The following is a 19,289-nucleotide window of genomic DNA, read 5'->3' as shown; positions in this document are numbered from 1 at the left end:
CGATAATTAGAGAGAGGAATTCCACCTCCACACACTTCTTCCCTTGCTCAAGGAGTGCTGATTTTATCTAAATTGCCAAAGCCATGAGCAAATGAGAGGTGATGGGAATTATAGACTGCAGATGCTGAGACAAAGCAAGGGAAGCTTTAATTAGTGCATTTTAAGGTAGAAATAAATTTCCTGGGAATAAATTATTCGACTCAAGACACATGGAGCTTCTTAGAGGTGAACTGAAGAGCTTCTTACAAGCCACAAACAAGGCTCACAGGTCATATCTATCTTGTAGAAATGAGTGACCCAGCCCTGAGGTCTGAAATACCTCAGGATGAATCCTTCTTTCTTTGCATCCCACTTTATTTTCTAATATTGAGTAATATCTTTTTAATATTGAGGAATTCCCACAGCTGCAGATTCACATAATGTAGAATTTTTCCCAATGCCCACATTTACTCACTGAAATGTTAGTGATGGATGCTGAGAAACTGGGAGTTACATATCGAACCTACTGGTACTGAAAGGAAGTTATTTTCCTTTCAATTCTCTCTTATTCTCCTTCCTTTGCTCTGTTGCCATGATTTCATGACACTAGCACACACATAAGTCACTGGGAATCTTAAAACACTGACCTTTCTATGTTTTCAGCAGATTTTCACAGCTTTTTAAAGGTTGAGACAGTAACAACTCTGTGCAATTTGGAGGTGGATAGAGCTTCCTGGCCAAACTGATGATGCTGAAACAAAACCATTTAACTGGGTGTTTCAATCCTGAATTCTCTTACTCAGCAGAATTACTCAGTCTCTTAATTATTTACGTATTTTATGAGAGCCTGTTGCTCACAAACAAAAATTCCTGGAATGAGCCACCACTCAGGACCTTTCACAAATCCTGCTCTTCTTCTGCCACACGTGTAAGACAAAACAGATGGGTGCAGCAAGCTACAACCTACAGGCTGCAGCTCAGGTTTTTTTGGCAAAGGGACCTAAAATCCTAAAAGACCTTACACTCTACGTGGGAAAACAATGCTGAGCTCGCTGGTTTTTCTGATGTTGTGGTTTCCTGTTTCAGCTGTTGCTCTTTGTGCCAGAGGTTAACTTGTATCAGCCATGATGAATGGCTCAGTCAAGGGGTATTGAACGCTGATGTGTTTATCTTGTGGCAAGATGGGAATGTTGCAAACTTGTGAGCTGCGGGAGGCAATGGGCTAATTTGAGATTTGTTCCTAGCCCTCGCCATGCGAATGGTGTCGCTGCGAGCCCAGCAATGAAGTTCACTGTGTTGTAGCAGACTGCGCCGTCCCCGAGTGCGTCAACCCGGTCTATGAGCCAGAGCAGTGTTGTCCTGTCTGCAAAAATGGTAAGAAAGAACCGTGTTGGCTTTAATAGAGATATAAAGGAGCCTTTTGACTGAGGTTTGCTTCCATCGGCATGGGCTGGTCCTTCTCCTGGTGTTGGGCTGAAAATGTAAGCTGCCCTTCCTGGCCTGTGTCTTCTCCTTGAAGGAGATGGAATGGCTGGCTTGACAAAGGTTTTATGGGATTGAGTCCTGATGTCAGTGATTGTTGTTTCATTTCTTTGTTATTTTCTCAAAATTAGTCTAACAGAGAATCAAATACATGAGAAAAGAGGGGCCTTTGTCCGTGCATTAACAAACCAATGGTTATTGTCTAAGGCCAAGGGAAAACTCACCAAAATCGATGGCAGAACTTTTCCTGTGGCCAGTAAGACACGCACCAAGCCCAGAACATTGTTAGTTGTGTGCTGGAGTCTCTGTGTAGCACTGGCCCTCATTGTCCTGCTGAGGTGATTCCATGGATTAGATTCATCAATACTTTCAAGGAATGTTTTGAAATGACTGAAAGTACCTCTTTGGAAAATAAATCTGTTTCCAAAAAGGCCTCCTGGGTCTTGTACCACAGCCTGTATTCACATACATCTGTGAAAAAGCACCTTTCTCCTAATGTAGATGTGAAGACAGATTAAAAGGTAAGGCAGCTGCACATAAAGCTTTTCACAGCTTTCTAAGCATGTAAGAAATGGCTACTTGGATTCATCTCCTTGTGTTTAGAATTCACTATCCGTATATATTTGCTCTTACATACATCACTGCTGCTGGATAAGAGTAATGGTTGCTTTTGTACCTAAATGAAAATGTTGGTAAAGAAATAACATTTTCAACACATTTTCTGCTCTGTAAGACAGAGTAAAGGCAAAGAGTTGGAAACATAAAATACTTTTACTGAAGGAACTTGAAGAATTAAAAAATGTTTGGAAAATTACACCATAAATATTACTTGAAATCCTGAGGTTTGTATCTGTATTTTTGTTCCAAAATATTTTATCAGATTTTCATTGAGTTTTGTGTTTCTGTTGGAAAGCAGAAAATGTTCATAGGAAATCTCACTGGTTTGTTTTTATTGCTGAAGTTCAGAGGAGAGGTTTGTTACCCAGCTCTGTGCACCACCTTTGTGTACAGCTGTGTTTGGGTGTTTCTCATCACACTCACCAAGATTGGTGTCCTGGGTTGGTGACACAGGGGTATGACTGGCTGTCCCCAGGCCTGTCACTGAGCACAGACCCATTGATACCCCAGCAAACACCTCTGGAGCTTGTGTGGCCTCTGTGTTCCTGTCACGTGTGGAGCACCATCCCAAATCCTCTCCTTTGTAGTGGCAGCACATCCCACCTGTGTCACACCAGTCCCACCTGTGAGCATCCCTGAGGCTCTGAGGGCCTTTCACAGCTCCAGGAGCTGCTGGATTTCCCCACCAGGGCCATTTCCCTCAGGACTCTCAGGATTTCCTCTGGTCTGGTCTGGTTGGGAAGATCCCAAGGTGTGTCTCTGTTAAAAATCTCTTTTCCCCAACCCAGCAGCCGAAGAAGGAAACGAGAAGTCTTCAGTTCACGTTCTGAAGGTTATTTATTATTTCTTTATCTCAGACATTTCCTGTCTGGCCTGCCAAGGTCTGTTCTGCAGGTCGGTCCAAGGCACACACTCCACCTCTCGGGCTGGTGCTGTCTTTTATACTAAAAACTACTTATACTATGTTTACAATAATGTTCCAATACCTGTCACCTGTGTTAGACAGTGACTTTCTACTCTAAACCAATCTGTGAATGCCAGCATCATCCTGAACATGGATGCCAGGGAGAGGAAAGAAGGACAGGGCACACCCAAATCCCTCCACCTTGGAACCCCTGACTCTCATGTACAGAATTCCAAACCCCCCTGAACAAGGTTCAAAACCCCCCTGTACAGTGCTCCAAAATTTTCCCCTTCACCCTGTGATTGCTACTACTATGCTACTTAAACTTTTGTGGCCTGTAATTCTTCATATCAGGTTGGCAATTTGCTCCATGAATTAAGATTGAATTTCCAGGTGTCTTTGGCTTCCTGCCAGGGTTTCCGAGCCCCTGCCAGGGCATTGAGACATCCAGGGCATCCAGAGAGATGTCCTGGGTTCCGACACAGGACCACATGCCCCCTTTGGGGGGTTGGTGGCTTTCTGTGATGCAGTCCCCGACACCCCTGGTGACCAGGGCTGAGAGGCATCTTTCTTCCCAGAACAGCGTGCCCAAAACACCAGGGGAAAGGGAAAGAGCAGCTCCTGCTGGTGGGGACAAGGACAGCAGGACAGGAGGAAGATCAGCTGCGTGCTGAACGGACTGTGGGACACAGTGAGGTCGTTGGAACCCTCACAGGGAAACCAGGAGCCTTCATCCGTGGTTTTACCAAATCACTCCTCTCTTTGCTCATCTCTTGGGGATACACATAAAGCTCTACATCTGAGGCCTGTTTTAGGCAGGGATGTATTCTCACCATCCCTTTCAGAGCAGCCTGGATGCTTTGGGAATCCTGGTCTCTGGGGCTTGCAGTACAGCTCAGCCAGTGGAGGGTGGTGGCTGTTCCTTGGGATGGAGGAGCATGTCTGCATGGGGGTGCTGTGGGGGGAGCTGAACCCCTCCTGCTGCCCCAGCCTGGCTGCAGGGATGGAGACCCCTCAGCTGGAAGGGCTTTCTGCTCCTCCTGCTGCTCTGGCTTATAGCTGGGCCAAGCTGGCAGTTTTGGCTGTGTCTTCACAATGTAATGAAGTGATTCCCACAGTGATAGAAATTGGTAGGCAGCTCCTGTGTCGTGGGGACTCTGATGATCAGAGTTTGTTACTGCTCTTGGATGTGGCTGAGTGTGGCACACACTGTTCACCTTTCCCTTACAGTCTGGAGATTCAAGTGGGAGTAGCAGCCATTCCTGTGTCCCTTCCCACCTGAATCCCTCTGACACATCCTAATGAATGAGGAGCACAGTGTTTGCAGCTCTCTGTTCATCTCGAGACCAAGATTTTGTCTTTCAGCTCTCCACTTCAGCCAGTCAATTAAAGCTCAGTTTCACAAATGCGTGAAGATAACACAAGCTGACAGACTCACTTAAATGACTGAAACACCCCTTTTTAAATTTATTTTTTTCCTTCCATTCAGTAGCTTTTGTCTTCTGCCGAAGTGGTGAAGACACAGTGCCGTGTTCTGGTGTGATGAAAAGATTTTGGTCCCTGTGGTTGTAATTTCAGACTGACAAACAGAAGAGCTGTCCTGGTTTAGGGCAAGTTTGGGAGATAACCCCCAAAGGGGCTTCTCTACAAAAGCAGATTCAATTGCCCCTCCAACCGGTTCGGGAGAAAATATCTCCTTGGAGAAAAGTGGAAAGAAACCTGTTTATTAAACAATAGAAACCAAACAATATTAACAATAAAACTTCTCACTGCTCCAAAGAAAGCAAACTCAGAACAGTCCCCTCCCCAGGTTGCAGCTCGGCTCACTCAGTCTCTGATCAGTCTCTCTGGTGCTGGAAACGCCGCGGCCCAGGCCCGGCCAGGGGGCCACAGGTGGAGCTGCCGGTGCTCTTCTGGGTGTTCAGTCCAGAGCAGGCTTGAACAGGTCCAAGAAAAAAGGAAAAAAATCACAATGCAGAGAACTTCTTTGCCTCAGCTAGCTAAAACTAACTAAAAGCAAGAAAAAGGGAAAAAAGGAGCTCTGTCCGGCTGTCTGTCCATCCGCAGACAACACAGTCCAGGAGCAGGAATGTGGAGGAGTGAGAGCAGTCTGAAAACAAACTGCGCGCTTCTTCCCTCCCCTCCTCACTGTCTGGAAGAGAGTCTTAAAGGTGTAAAACTTATTATTCAGTATAAACAGAACAAGACGATTGGGGATAAAAGCATCATATAGTCAACCCAGGACATTCCACCCCTTATCCCCATATCGTCACCTTACTACTAAAACTAATATATATATTCTAACTCTACAAACACATACATTATACATCTAATATACAGCTATACACAGACAATGGTGGCAACATTCAGCAAACAGTGATATTTATACATGGTTCTCACCCAACAATCAGATCTCCCTGAGGTACACATCGTGTTCTTCCATCTTTTTGCATTATCCACCATGTGCAACCTGGTCCCTGAGCAAAAACAACCCCGCGAATGGGTTTGTCTGTACTCGAGGCAGGATTGATCCAAACTGTCTTCCCTAACAAACCCCTGACATGTACCACTGGGACTTTGTCTCCATCTACTCTATGCAAAGGCTCTGATTGGGCAGGGCCCACTCGGTTAGTAGAGCCTCGGGTATTAACTAACCAGGTGGCCTTTGCCAGATGCTGCTCCCAATTTTTGAAAGATCCCCCACCTAAGGCTTTTAAGGTGGTTTTTAGCAGCCCATTGTACCTTTCTACTTTTCCCGCAGCTGGTGTATGGTAGGGGATATGGTACACCCACTCAATGCCATGTTCTCTGGCCCAGGTGCTGATAAGGCTGTTCTTGAAATGAGTCCCGTTGTCTGACTCAATTTTTTCCGGGGTACCATGTCTCCACAGGACTTGCTTTTCAAGGCCCAGGATGGTGTTACGGGCAGTAGCATGAGGCACAGGATAGGTCCCCAACCACCCTGTGGTGGCTTCTACCATTGTGAGCACGTAGCGCTTGCCTTGGCGTGTCTGGGGCAGTGTGATGTAGTCAATCTGCCAGGCCTCCCCATACTTGTACTTGGACCACCGCCCACCATACCATAGGGGCTTCACCCTCTTGGCCTGTTTGATGGCAGCACACGTCTCACAGTCGTGGATAACCTGAGAAATACTGTCCATGGTTAAATCCACCCCTCGGTCTCGTGCCCACTTATAGGTGGCATCTCTACCCTGATGGCCTGAGGCATCATGGGCCCATCGAGCTAGGAATAACTCTCCCTTGTGCTCCCAATCTAGGTCTATCTTGGACACCCCTATCTTTGCAGCCTGGTCTACCTGCTCATTGTTTTGGTGCTCCTCATTGGCTCTACTCTTGGGCACATGGGCATCTACATGGCGGACCTTCACAGGTAGCCTCCCTACCCTGGTAGCGATGTCTTTCCACTCTTCAACAGCCCAAATTGGTTTTCCTCTACGCTGCCAATTAGCCTCTTTCCACCTCTCCAGCCATCCCCACAGAGCATTGGCTACCATCCATGAATCAGTATAGAGGTAGAGCTTTGGCCACCTCTCTCTTTCAGCAATGTCCAAGGCCAGTTGAACAGCTTTGAGTTCGGCAAATTGGCTTGATCCACCTTCTCCTTCAGTGGCCTCTGCAACCTGTCGTGTGGGGCTCCATACAGCTGCTTTCCACTTCCGATTCATTCCTACCATGCGACAGGAACCATCAGTAAAAAGAGCATATTGTGTTTCTTCCGCTGGCAGTTGGTTATATGGAGGAGCTTCTTCAGCACGTGTCACTTCTTGTTCCTCTTCATCAGTGAGACTGAAGTTTTCACCTTCTGGCCAGTTTGTAATTATTTCCAGAATCCCAGGGCGATTCAGCTTTCCAATACGGGCGCGCTGTGTTATGAGAGCAATCCACTTACTCCATGTAGCACTGGTGGCATGGTGGGTAGAGGGAATCTTTGCTTTGAACATCCACCCCAGTACTGGTAGTCGGGGTGCCAGGAGGAGTTGTGCTTCGGTGCCTATTACCTCTGAGGCAGCTTGGACTCCTTCATAGGCTGCTAAAATTTCCTTCTCTGTTGGAGTATAGTTGGCTTCAGACCCTCTGTAGCTTCGACTCCAAAATCCCAGTGGTCGGCCTCGAGTCTCCCCAGGCACCTTCTGCCACAGGCTCCAGGACAAACCATGGTTCCCGGCTGCAGAATAGAGCACATTCTTCACATCTGGTCCTGTCCTGACTGGGCCAAGGGCTACCGCATGAGCGATCTCCTGCTTAATCTGGACGAAGGCTTGTTGCTGTTCAGGGCCCCAGTGGAAAGTGTTCTTCTTACGGGTGACTAGATAGAGAGGGCTCACGATCTGGCTGTACTCAGGAATATGCATTCTCCAAAAACCTATGGCACCCAGGAAAGCTTGTGTTTCCTTCTTGTTGGATGGTGGAGACATTGCTGTGATCTTGTTGATGACATCAGTGGGAATCTGACGTCGTCCGTCTTGCCACTTCACTCCCAGAAACTGGATCTCTTGAGCAGGTCCCTTGACTTTGCTCTTCTTGATGGCAAAGCCGGCTTTCAGGAGAATCTGGATAATTTTCTCTCCTTTCTCAAACACTTCTGCTGCTGTCTTCCCCCATACAATGATGTCATCAATATATTGTAGATGTTCTGGAGCTTCACCCTTTTCTAGTGTACTCTGGATCAGTCCATGGCAGATGGTAGGACTGTGCTTCCACCCCTGGAGCAGCCGGTTCCAAGTGTACTGCACACCTCTCCAGGTGAAGGCAAACTGAGGCCTGCATTCTGCTGCCAGCGGAATGGAGAAAAATGCATTGGCAATATCAATAGTGGCATACCACTTCGCTGCCTTGGACTCAAGCTCATACTGGAGCTCTAATATGTCTGGCACAGCAGCGCTCAGTGGTGGAGTCACTTCATTCAATGCACGGTAGTCAACCGTCAGTCTCCATTCTCCTTCAGATTTACGCACAGGCCAGATGGGGCTGTTGAAGGGTGAGTGGGTCTTGCTGACCACCCCTTGGCTCTCTAGCTCTCGGATCATCTTATGGATGGGAATCACAGCATCTCGAGTGGTTCTATACTGTCGACGATGCACTGTGGAAGTGGCAATTGGTACCTGTTGCTCTTCTCCCTTCAGAAGCCCTACTGTAGATGGATTCTCAGACAGTCCAGGCAAGGTATTCAATTGCTGGACGCCCTCTGTCACTACAGCTGCTATCCCAAATGCCCACCTCAGTCCTTTTGGGTCTTTGAAATACCCACTTCGCAGATAATCTATGCCCAGGATACATGGGGCCTCTGGGCCAGTCACAATAGGATGTTTCTTCCACTCATTCCCAGTCAAGCTCACATCAGCTTCCACCAAAGTGAAGTCTTGTGATCCCCCTGTCACACCAGCGATAGAAACGGATTCTGTCCCCACGTGTCTTGATGGAATTATGGTACACTGTGCACCAGTGTCGACCAAAGCTTTATACTCTTGTGGTTCCGATGTGCCAGGCCAACGAATCCACACCGTCCAGAAAACACGATTTTCCCTAGCCTCTACCTGGCTAGAGGCAGGGCCCCTCTAAGCCTGGTTATCCTTCTTTCCTTGGGCATATGTCTTAGAGGTTCCTTCAAGGGGATTAGACATGTCATCATCATCATCATACCTGGCAGTTCGGCTATGGGCAACTGGAGCTGCTTTCCTTGTGGTGGAACTTCCTCTCTGAGCCCTGTCTTCCTTCAATTCACGCACCCTTCGGGCCAGAGCAGCGGTGGATTTTCCATCCCATAGCCTCATGTTTTCTCCACAATCACGCAGGAAGAACCACAGCTCAGCTCGTGGGGTGTACCTTCTCTCTCCATCTGGGGAACGTCTGCGTTGGGTACCAGAACCTCTGATCTGTACTGCCGAGATTTGGAGAAGGTTTTCTTTAATCTCCTCTCTGAGCTTCTTATGATTCTCCTCTATCTTATCTTCTAATCTCTGCAGACGTGTTTCCACCGCTGCGATTCTGGCATGTGTTGGGCCATGTACAGCATCTGCATAAGCTCAGAGCTTCTTTGCCATGTCAAGCACGGTCTCATCCCTGTCATCCCACTTCATAATAGCTAGAGCAGATGCATATTCATGTGGCCCAAGTCGTACCAGTTTTCGCCACATCACAGATGTGCATGGTACCAAGTCTGGGTTCCTAGTTGTTATGTCATCTGAGAATATAATCTCCGCCACTGCCATTTCCCTCAAGCGTTGAATCCCTTGTTCTATGGTTTTCCACTGTGTTTGCTGCATGTAGAGATCATCGGCACACAGGTATCTTTGTGCTACACTGTCCAAGACCCGTGCCCAGAGGCTGTGGGGGTTAGCCCCCCTCATCATGCCTTGGTCGATGACAGGATCATGTGACAGGGATCCCAAATGCCTCGCTTCTGTGCCGTCCAGAATTGTAGCCTCGCCTGCAGCATCCCAAAGACGGACTAACCAGCTAATTATGGATTCATCAGATCGTCGGGTGTAATCCTTCCTTAGGCCACGCAGGTCCTTCAGGGAGAAGGACTCAATATTGGCTTCTGATCTTGTGCCAGTTGCCTTGACTCCTGATTTTATGTCAGGAAATGTTGAGGGTCCTTCTCCTGCATCATCATCATCATCATCCACTGGTCGATCGGTCTTGTCTGTGCACTTCCCACTTCTAGTGCTAGTAGCAACAGCCATTGGTTGAGGCTTATTGTCTGGTTTAACTGCTGGCTTAGGCTCACTATGTGGTTTAGCTGCTGGCTTTGAGCCTGGGGTGTTGGCTGCAACCTGAGCGACTGGGATAGCTGATGATGTATCTCCCTGCCCCCCTTCCTCTGTCTGCTGCCCTACAGTATCTAGCAGTGTGCGATAAGCATATGCCAGGGCCCAGCTCACTGCAATGATCCTTTTCTCCTTAGGGTCATCATGATATTTCTCTTTCAGATATTTCCCCACCTCAGCTGGGTTCTGAATTTGTTCATGGGGAAAGTCCCAGACTATAGGGTCAGAGAATTCTTTCAGGATTTGGCCCATATTTTCCCATTTTCCACCCCACTCAGGATTCTCCACACGTGGGTCTACTTCTGGGTCAGGGGTCTCATCAGCTCTTCTAGACATCTCGGCCCTCATTCTAGAGAAGCTGCAGACCATATAGAGGAAGCTTACGAGATTAAATACCAGAAAGATGGTGTCTTTAACATTCAGGGGAAACTGAACATTCTCCAAAAGTGACATAACAGATTCAAAGGAGAAGAAGGAAAGGAAAGGCTGGAAAGCCTCATTCCCTGCTCCTCCTCTAACTAGCTGGGTGTAATTACTAATAAATTCCCAAAACATACTGCTAGAACTGGGATGCAGGGTAGGACGAAGAAACCATAAACCATACATATCGTAAACAGACGCCAGTATCTTTGTAAACGCCCTATAAATCATTATCACCAAGGCCAGCACAATAGCTAATCCAATCCGTGCCCCTTTACCGCAAAAACTACGTGATAGGGACAATAATCCTAGTGACCAGAAAGGTATTGAAACCTCAAAAAGGTCTAGAGACCAGAGCCACATAAAAGCCTCCCCAAGAGACATTACAAATTCAAATAACATGGCTACTGGGTACTTTAACCTACTGCACAGCAAGCACAACCAATCTGCAATCAATAAAGGGTTTTTTTCCACTTTCTCAAGCCACGCGTTGGGCGCCACTAACTGTATTTGTCCTGGTTTAGGGCAAGTTTGGGAGATAACCCCCAAAGGGGCTTCTCTACAAAAGCAGATTCAATTGCCCCTCCCCCCTCCAACCGGTTCGGGAGAAAATATCTCCTTGGAGAAAAGTGGAAAGAAACCTGTTTATTAAACAATAGAAACCAAACAATATTAACAATAAAACTTCTCACTGCTCCAAAGAAAGCAAACTCAGAACAGTCCCCTCCCCAGGTTGCAGCTCGGCTCACTCAGTCTCTGATCAGTCTCTCTGGTGCTGGAAACGCCGTGGCCCAGGCCCGGCCAGGGGGGCCACAGGTGGAGCTGCCGGTGCTCTTCTGGGTGTTCAGTCCAGAGCAGGCTTGAACAGGTCCAAGAAAAAAGGAAAAAAATCACAATGCAGAGAACTTCTTTGCCTCAGCTAGCTAAAACTAACTAAAAGCAAGAAAAAGGGAAAAAAGGAGCTCTGTCCGGCTGTCTGTCCATCCGCAGACAACACAGTCCAGGAGCAGGAATGTGGAGGAGTGAGAGCAGTCTGAAAACAAACTGCGCGCTTCTTCCCTCCCCTCCTCACTGTCTGGAAGAGAGTCTTAAAGGTGTAAAACTTATTATTCAGTATAAACAGAACAAGACGATTGGGGATAAAAGCATCATATAGTCAACCCAGGACAAGAGCTCAAGGGATACAGTTACTGTGGGGTAGTAATCTCTGTGGTGCAAATACTCAATTCAAAAGCTACCCCTTAAAATTTTGCTTAGGGAAATCCTCATTTTAGGTTAAACACAGCCCTGCATCATTTGCTGCGCTCTGCTAGGAGCATGGCTTGCCTGCTTGTTTAGCTGTTGCTGCTATTAATGAGAGAATAATTCTCTTTCCATAAAGTCAGGTAGATTTTCATAATCTTATTAGCTATGTTCTGCCAAGGGCAGAAGTGCTGTGATTCAGTGAGCACTGGAACAGGCTGCCCAGAGCAGCTGTGACTGCCCCATCCCTGGAAGTGTCCAAGGCCAGGTTGGACGGGCTTGGAGCAACCTGGGATAGTGGAAAGTGTCCTGCCCATGGCAGGGGGTGGAAGGGGATGATCTTTAAGATCCAACCTGGTCTTCCAACCTAGACCAGTCTGGAATTCTGTGATAATGCAAAAATCCGTTGACTCTAACATTCCTGGCCTGAAGATTCATAGAAAGCCAGTACCAATTCCTCTCCCATCATTTAAGAGCAATCTGAACAAATGGCTTTGGAGATTTGTTCCTTCTTGGCCAAAGAAATGAGATTGTTATCTTGTGCCTCACTAACCACAGCAGCTCATTCAAGGCTGGCTCTCCTGGCAAGGGATACCGCATTGCACACGGAGCATGCAGACTTCACTGGGAGGCTCCAGTCTGGGGGTGAAGGAGGCAGAGGATGTTTTCTCCTTCATGTCCTATCATCCAATTTGTCAGAGTGGATTTTGAGGGCGATGGCTCCAGGTGCTGTGCAGCATTTCTGTCACAGAGATGAAAGGTCACTGCATTTCACGTTTCCTGGTAGTGACAGACCGCAGAATTATGGCCTCGAGTTGTTCTTTCCAGTCCCTGTGACTTCTCCAGACAAAAGTGTGTCACTGCTGTTAACTCTCTCCTCTGCAGGATCTCCAAGTGGCCTGTCACTGTCAGGGTCCAGCTCGTGGTGCCACCACCTCCGTCCCTCCTGCCTCAGGTTCTGCAGCAGTTCTGTGAGAACATCCCTCCACTCTGCCTGTGCCAGAGCCTTTCCAAGCCAAAATTCCCAGTGAGGTCTGCGTGCTCCCTTGGCCAGGGCTGTAGAGGTGCCTGTGTGGTGTTCCTGGGCCCTTCTCTCCTCACCCTGTGCTCTTCATTCCCAGACCTCTGCTTGTCCCAGCCCACCCACTGCTGTGGGGTGAGCCCTGGTATTGGGGTGTGTGCTTTAACTCCCTTTCTGTGCAGCACTTGGAGGTGGCTCTTCCCATTTCCTTCTACCCTTTGGATGTGGCCTGGGAACTGTGCAGGATGCTGGGATGGGGTCATCCCTGCTGCATCACCCCTCACATCACTTCATCTGATTTTATCTGTGATCCACATGAAATGGGCTCCTCTTCTTGGCCAGCTCCAAGCAACTCTCACCGCAGTGCACAAAGGGAGAAATTCCCTGTGCTTCATTTTGTTGAGGGATAAACAAAACAAATATTATAAATTTTTGGGCTGGGGTCTGGTTTTGCCTCTAGTTTAATTTTTGTTGTCACCAGTCCTCAACAAAAGAATTTGTTACCCAACGAGCCAGATAAAAGCTAACATATCCACAGTGAAATATTTCCTGGCAAGTGTGCTTACTCAGCCTGGGCTTCTGAAGACATTTGTGATGGAATACTGGGCACCAGGAAGACATTTTGTAGATAATCTGTCACTGAGTCTTTAATTAAAGTTTTAAATTATCAGGATTGATACAGATTTCCAAGTAAAGAGGCTGATCCTGCCATCCACACACAGGTAAAAGATCCCTTTGACCTTCAACAGATTTTACCTTGGTAAAATAGCATGTCTTCATACAAAGCTCTTGTGGGTATTTATTATAATGTGGTATAAATATTAATAAATCCCTACAAATATCTTCATATTTGAGGGCATGAGCACAAATGTGAGTAAATAATTTATTTCTGTGCATATAAACCCACATTACCTAAGCTTCTCTCTTAATTTACTGAAATATAAACTCACTGCTCATTATTTCTCTGTTGGAGTTAATTTGAAATAAGCATTCTGCACCCCAGCCTGATCCTGCTGTAACACAGTGTGTCTTGCTCAGGAGCCCCCCAGGGATTTCCCAGCCTGTTGAAGCCTCTCCTTTGGCAAACAAATCCGTGTTACACGTGTCCCTGAGTGAGCTTTGCATGTCTCTGTGTAGAATAACACCTGGGGCGGACCTTTGATGCTGCCTTTTCTTAGCAAGTGCTGTGAAGAAATGCATTTTTTCTGAGTGGGAGGTGTCTGGGAGTGCCCAGGGGGTGTCCCTTTGGAACAGCTGTGGGCACTTGGTGTCTGGGCATGGGCCAGGCTGTTCCTGTCCTGCCCAGCCAGGTGGTTCCTGAGCTTCATTTCCATTCCCAGAGTGAGCAGGGCAGGAATGCCTGGATGCTGCAGAAAGAGGCACTGGTGATGCAGTCAGGGAGCAGGGCTCTTCCTTCCCAGCCAGGGACAGCCAAACCCCTGCCCAGGGATTGCCCTAGGAGGGAAATGGGAGCTGTCCACTTTGCAAAACCCTTTGGGATTTTGCAGGACAAAAGGCTCCATCTCCCTGTAAATTCTTGTAGGTGAAGGTGATGGATTAACAGTGCATGTTGGTAACCAGTACTGACAAAAACCCTTCCCCACATAGGCTGTGTTATTCCAAATTATCGCTGCTTGAAAAGTGCCGTGGTTTTAATATGGAATAATCCAGTGCTGGTGCTTTATTGCATAAATGTGGCTTGTTATTTATCTGCAAGATGTGGATCGCTGAAGCTCCAGGTCATTGTTTTGGAAAGCTTCTGCTTCCAACTTGATCAGTGACAAAAAAAATCAAGGAAGCATGGAAAAAAATTACTAAAATTCGAGGAAAAAAAGAGGGAAGGATTTGGGGACAGAATGTTTTGTCTGCCATTTGATTAAATGCAACTGTTGGAGGATAAAGGCGACACAGAAATTGTGGCAAGAGGATGAGAGAAGACTTCATGTTCATTTACTTTGTGGAAAACAGTGATTTGGAGCCATGGGGAGATCCCTTTAGAGAAAATAAAACAACAACAACTAAATAAAATTCCTCTTCTAATTTATTTCAGGAATTCCTGAAATGGCCAGATTTTAAGATTGCACTTAAACCCCCTTCAGTCCCAGTCTATGCAATGTGCTGGCTGGCTGTGCAGATGCAAGGGAATGTGCCCAGCCAAGGAGAAGAAGTGCTCCCCACGCCGGATTTTGCTGGACTCCACCGTCCTCTCCCCAGGTCCTGGCAGCTGAAGGCAGTAGCATAGCGTGGCCATGTCACCCTGCATGGTTGGGAATTGCTGATGGCAGCCAACTTTTGGGGCACTTGGTCACCCCCACGGCCACCACCCCCTTCAGGTGTGAGCCCGAGGGGCCACGGGAAGGACTGGATGATGTTCTTGGTGATGACCAGCAGGAGTGTGAACTGTGGTGCCCTTTTAGCACAATTGAAGCAGTGATTTGATTACCAACAGAGGAAAGAAAGGATTGATTTGAAAGCTGGTAGAAGATCAAGACTGAAAATGAGGAGGTGTATGTGGACCAGACAGACACCAACCTGACAAAATACTCCAGTGCTTGCTTTACTGTTTCTTGAGAAGTCATTTCCCTGGAACTGATTTTCAGCGGATCTGTCCATCTGATCACTTCAAGGGGTTAAAGGCATGTAGATGCTGAACTTGCTGGTGAGAATTAGACATGAAAGCATCTGTCAAGAGCTAGATCCTCCATTGCTTTGGAAATCTGCAGCACTTGGATTATCCAGATGCTCAAATGCCCTGCTGGTCACAGCTGTTGGAAGAGGCCTCTATAACAGTGAAAAGCTTTGGAAAAGTTGAAACTTCCAAAATTAGCCATCCTGGTTAGACAGCATCAGGGAGGGCTGAGTTGAATCTGCCACCTTGTGAAGTTTCAGAGGAAGTGAGACTAAGAATGATGAGGAAGAGGAAAAGCCTTTGGAGAACAAAAAAGCCCTGAACTGAGCAGCACTTCATGTGACTAAGCCCATCCTAGAGCTCAGTGCTCACACAAAGCCGGGGTGCTGGGCTGAGCAGTGCCAGGGATGCTGCTGGAAGAGCTCCATTCCCAGGGAGCTGCAGCCTGGAGCCAGCGGGACAGCAGCCCCTGAACCTGGTGTGGTCACCTGCACGGGTCACCCGCTGCTTCCCAAGCCTCTGTGTTCTCTGCCTCTGCCCAGCAAGCAAGAAAGGGATCATGCACAAATTAAAGATGGCAGGAAAAGGCTCTGAAAGCTGCTACCCTGAATGTGTACCCCAGGTCCTAACCATGCCTCTGTGCTTCCAGCACAGCCGAGTTCAGATGAGTGTCACAGGCACCCTCAAGAGAAGGGTCAGGGTCATGAGGAGCCTTTTGTGGGACAGAACCAGCTCCAAAGCTCTCTTTCAGCAGACACTGCTCTCAGAGATGTGGCAAACACGTTACCTGCTCTGCATTACTCTTCAAACTCAGAAATATTTATGAAGAAGCTTTTGCTCATCCTGGTTGTTCCCCCCTGGGGAGATGTTGCTGAAGTTTGTGTGCACTGGCCTGTGAGAGTGGTAGTTCAAGGCTCACTGTCATCATGATCGTGTCTTGTAGAGCAGGGCTGGGCTAGGGGATTTTTGGAGGGGAGGGAAGAGTTCCTAGATTCCCACTGGGAAGCCAGGTTCCTTTGCAGGAGCCTGGGCAGTACTGAAATTAAAGCAGGCATCGTGTTGCTGTTCCCCACCTGGTTCTTGGTGTGACTTTAAAATACCCAAAGTGACTTTATGATGCAATGACATTGCTGTAAACCACTTTGCTGCAAGAGAAGCTGAAAGCCAAATCCTGTGTCGGTGTCGCTTGGTGTAAAACACAGCATGGTTTCACTCTGGTTTACTCCAGCTGAGGCTCTGACCTGCTGATACCTCTGGGGGGCCCAGAGGCATGGTGCAGGAGGCTGGGGTGTTTTGCATGGTCAGGGGTTCTGGAAGGAGTAGAGAGGGTTTGCTTTGGCTGCTCTAGAAGGTTGGGAGTGTGAAGCATATCTGTATGAGAGTGGCAGACACTGTCTTCATGTATTTCTGATTTGATGAATGTTTAATGCTTCTTTATTGGAGCCTACACATATGTAGAGTAGAGGTCTTTAAGAAGGGGTTGACTTATTTCAAATAATTTATGTCTGAGCTTCTCCTTTTACATGAAATGCAGACTTTACAGAGACTGTAATGAAAATATGAATTAAAGATTAGAGCTAAGCAAGTCTGAGAACACTTAGAATTAAGAAAGACACAAGTTTTTTCCTCCTGCTTCCTTTCCTTTTCTCCACCTTTCCTATATCTCCGTCTCCTTTGGCTGGGTGCTGCATTCCAGGGCAGCCTTCTGTCCCTCCCACATGGGCACAGCTCTGAAGGGCAGCAGGGCAGTGATTTCAGCCTGGCTGTTACTGTGTGGCCGTGCAGCACCCCAGCCTGTCACTTGCCAGCTCACCCATCTCTTTGGCTGGAGACACTAAAAAGTGGGTTGAAGGTGTGTTTTCCTTCATCTCTCTCCCTGATTTGCTGGTGAACTGCATCACCTGGGCAGAGCAAAGATAAGTGCAGTTTTGATGGAGCTGTTTGCCAGAGGGACCCTCAGTTTGGTGCAGCAGAGCCAGGTGAGGGTGCAAGGACTCGGTGTGCAGGTGGCAGTGGTGCTGCTGTGTGACAGGATTCCTGTAGGACAGGGAAAGGCTGGGACAGTGCCAGCCATCACATAAGTCCCTGTTGTGCAAGGTGCTCTGCTGTCCACAAACATCAGCATCCATCTCCTTCCCCCCTTTGGCCCACTCCAGCTGCCTTGCTCCTTGCTCTGCCTTTGCACGGGTGCCTTCAGCTGTCAGTGCAGGTCAGGGCACTGCTGCTGCAGCACAGGCTGCCCTGGGCTCCAGCCCTGCAGCACAGGCTGCAGAAGAGCTTGCCTGGTGCAGGGCTTCCTTTCTTGCTCTCCTTGTGCTGCTCTGAATTGCTGCCCAAGACTGAAGAGCTTAGGCTTGGTCATGAGCAAATAAAAGCCTGGTGGGAACAGGAGAGGATGTTGCTTTCTTTGCTGTGGCAGGTGAGGTTGGCCTGAGTCTTTGCAGCTCTGGCCATGCTGATGCAGCTCAGGGGTAGAGGGGTTGCCCATGGGACCCTATCAGCACTTCGTAGTGGGAGGTGAACTCCAGGATGTCCATGCTGCACTTGTACCCGCTTCTGGAATAATAATCCCCTCAGGGAACTCATGAGGAGTTCAAAGAAAAAGGAGTCATTACAGAACAGTATCACAACTGATGTACCCCAGGTCCTAACCATGCTTCCACCACAGCAGACTGGTGTAACTCCTCTTACATCAACTAACCACAGTCTGCCCCAGTTACAGATGTTTTGTGCCAGGTAGTGCTGGAAGGGAAGCAGTTTGTTAGAATAAATGGAGCAGGAGATGGTGCTCCAAAAAGAGGAGTGCTGGTGTCCTGCCCAGGGATCTGTTGGGAACAGTCTTCTTCTGTGAAGAAGAACACACAAAGTTCTCCGCAGGCTGCCAAAGTTCTGACTTTTTTCACTGCAGCTGCCTGAAAGTATTTGAAGAAGATGGGAATATGTTGGTCAGAAAATGCTGACTCACTGAAAGCTCCCTGGGAAAAGGGCCAATTACAGCAAACTCGCTGCTCCTATGTTAGAAAGGTTTGGGAAAAAAATGGAAGTGATGAGATGCCCCAGTTAATGCTTTCAGAACAAACTCCCTCAAATCTGGGAGGATAAAAGGGTGGCGTGGTTTTAGATGTAGATCTTTATTTTATACTTTGGAATATTTCACTGGGGAAGACAGAAACAAAGGGGCTTTTTGCCTTATTATTTCAGCCAGCCTGTTCTGGTTTTTACTGAAAGCAGAAAGTGTTTGCACCTTTGACTTTCCCTCCCCAGGTGAGTGGGAGAGGGATAGGAGAAATAGCTCTGTCTGTGATGGGAAATGTCCTTCCTGCTTGGCTCTCCCTCTCACCTGGGTAAGTCACCAGGTCCAGGATTGATGGAAGCTGACAAGGAAAATGGAAAGGAACTATTCACAAAGGGCTGGAGTGACGGGACAAGGGGCAATGGCTTCCTACTGGCAGAGTTTAGACACCTGGGTGAGATTCTTCCCTGTGAGGGTGGTGAGGCCCTGGCACAGAGTGCCCACAGAAGCTGTGGCTGCCCCATCCCTGGAAGCTTTCACCATGTACAGAAAGGGCTACAACACCCAGGAAATGACTGATCCCCCCTCACAGCTGCCTGTGCTACAAGGAAAGCAGCAAGAGGGAATTTCTGGGTGCTTTTCAAGCTGTGCCAAACAAAAAAAGAAATGTATTATTACAGGCAACGTCAAACTGTAATTATTAAATTGGAAATTAAATGGGAAACTGTGATAAAGAATGAACACCTGCCCACAATAGCAACAATTAGATACATTTGCTGCGTTTTGTACAGAAACCACTTTTTGTCTTGGCTACATCATGCCCCCCCAGAGAGTAAATATGCTGTACCCTGAGGCTGGTGTAAACCAGCCTGGCTGCCTCTCTGCCAGGGAAACATCCAGGTTTTGTGTGCAGCTGGGGATCTGCCCCCTCTCCCATTCATCCTAACAGCTCGACAGTGAAGGTTTCACATGCAAAAAAGGAGTCAGGGCCAGTTCCTGTGGCTGCATAAGCCCCTCCTTGGACAGTCTCACCCAGACTTGAGTCACCCCTGCCCAAATGGCTATTTGGGTTTCCTAGTTGGATCAACCCCTGAAATAAAGGTGCCTACTTTTCTTTACAGATTTAGCCTCACTCCTATCTGTGGGTCTAAAGGCTGGAGGAGAGCTGCTGAGAGAGGAGTGCCCTCCAC

At 47.8% G+C, this 19,289-nt stretch overlaps 1 protein-coding gene across 5 annotated transcripts in view; it reads left to right on the top strand.

Moving 5' to 3' along the window:
• Nucleotides 1–19,289, top strand: part of VWC2L (von Willebrand factor C domain containing 2 like) — a 53,700-nt gene that overhangs the window by 18,317 nt on the left and 16,094 nt on the right. For 2 of the 5 annotated variants that reach the window (XM_064433597.1, XM_064433598.1), the window contains exon 3: nt 1,224–1,353. The exons of 1 other annotated variant lie outside the window; for it this stretch is intronic. In XM_064433597.1, coding sequence (XP_064289667.1) covers nt 1,224–1,353 — 130 coding nt within the window. Of the gene's footprint in view, nt 1–1,223; nt 1,354–12,321; nt 13,180–14,507; nt 18,281–19,289 lie in introns of those variants that run through there. 2 more of the 5 variants (XR_010368947.1, XM_064433600.1) reach the window with 2 other exon arrangements.

Source organism: Passer domesticus, chromosome 10 (genome assembly GCF_036417665.1).
Source record: "Passer domesticus isolate bPasDom1 chromosome 10, bPasDom1.hap1, whole genome shotgun sequence".
Classification (NCBI taxonomy): domain Eukaryota; kingdom Metazoa; phylum Chordata; class Aves; order Passeriformes; family Passeridae; genus Passer; species Passer domesticus.
The sequence above is the reverse complement of the archived record's forward strand: the minus strand, read 5'-3'. Positions and strand labels throughout refer to the sequence as shown.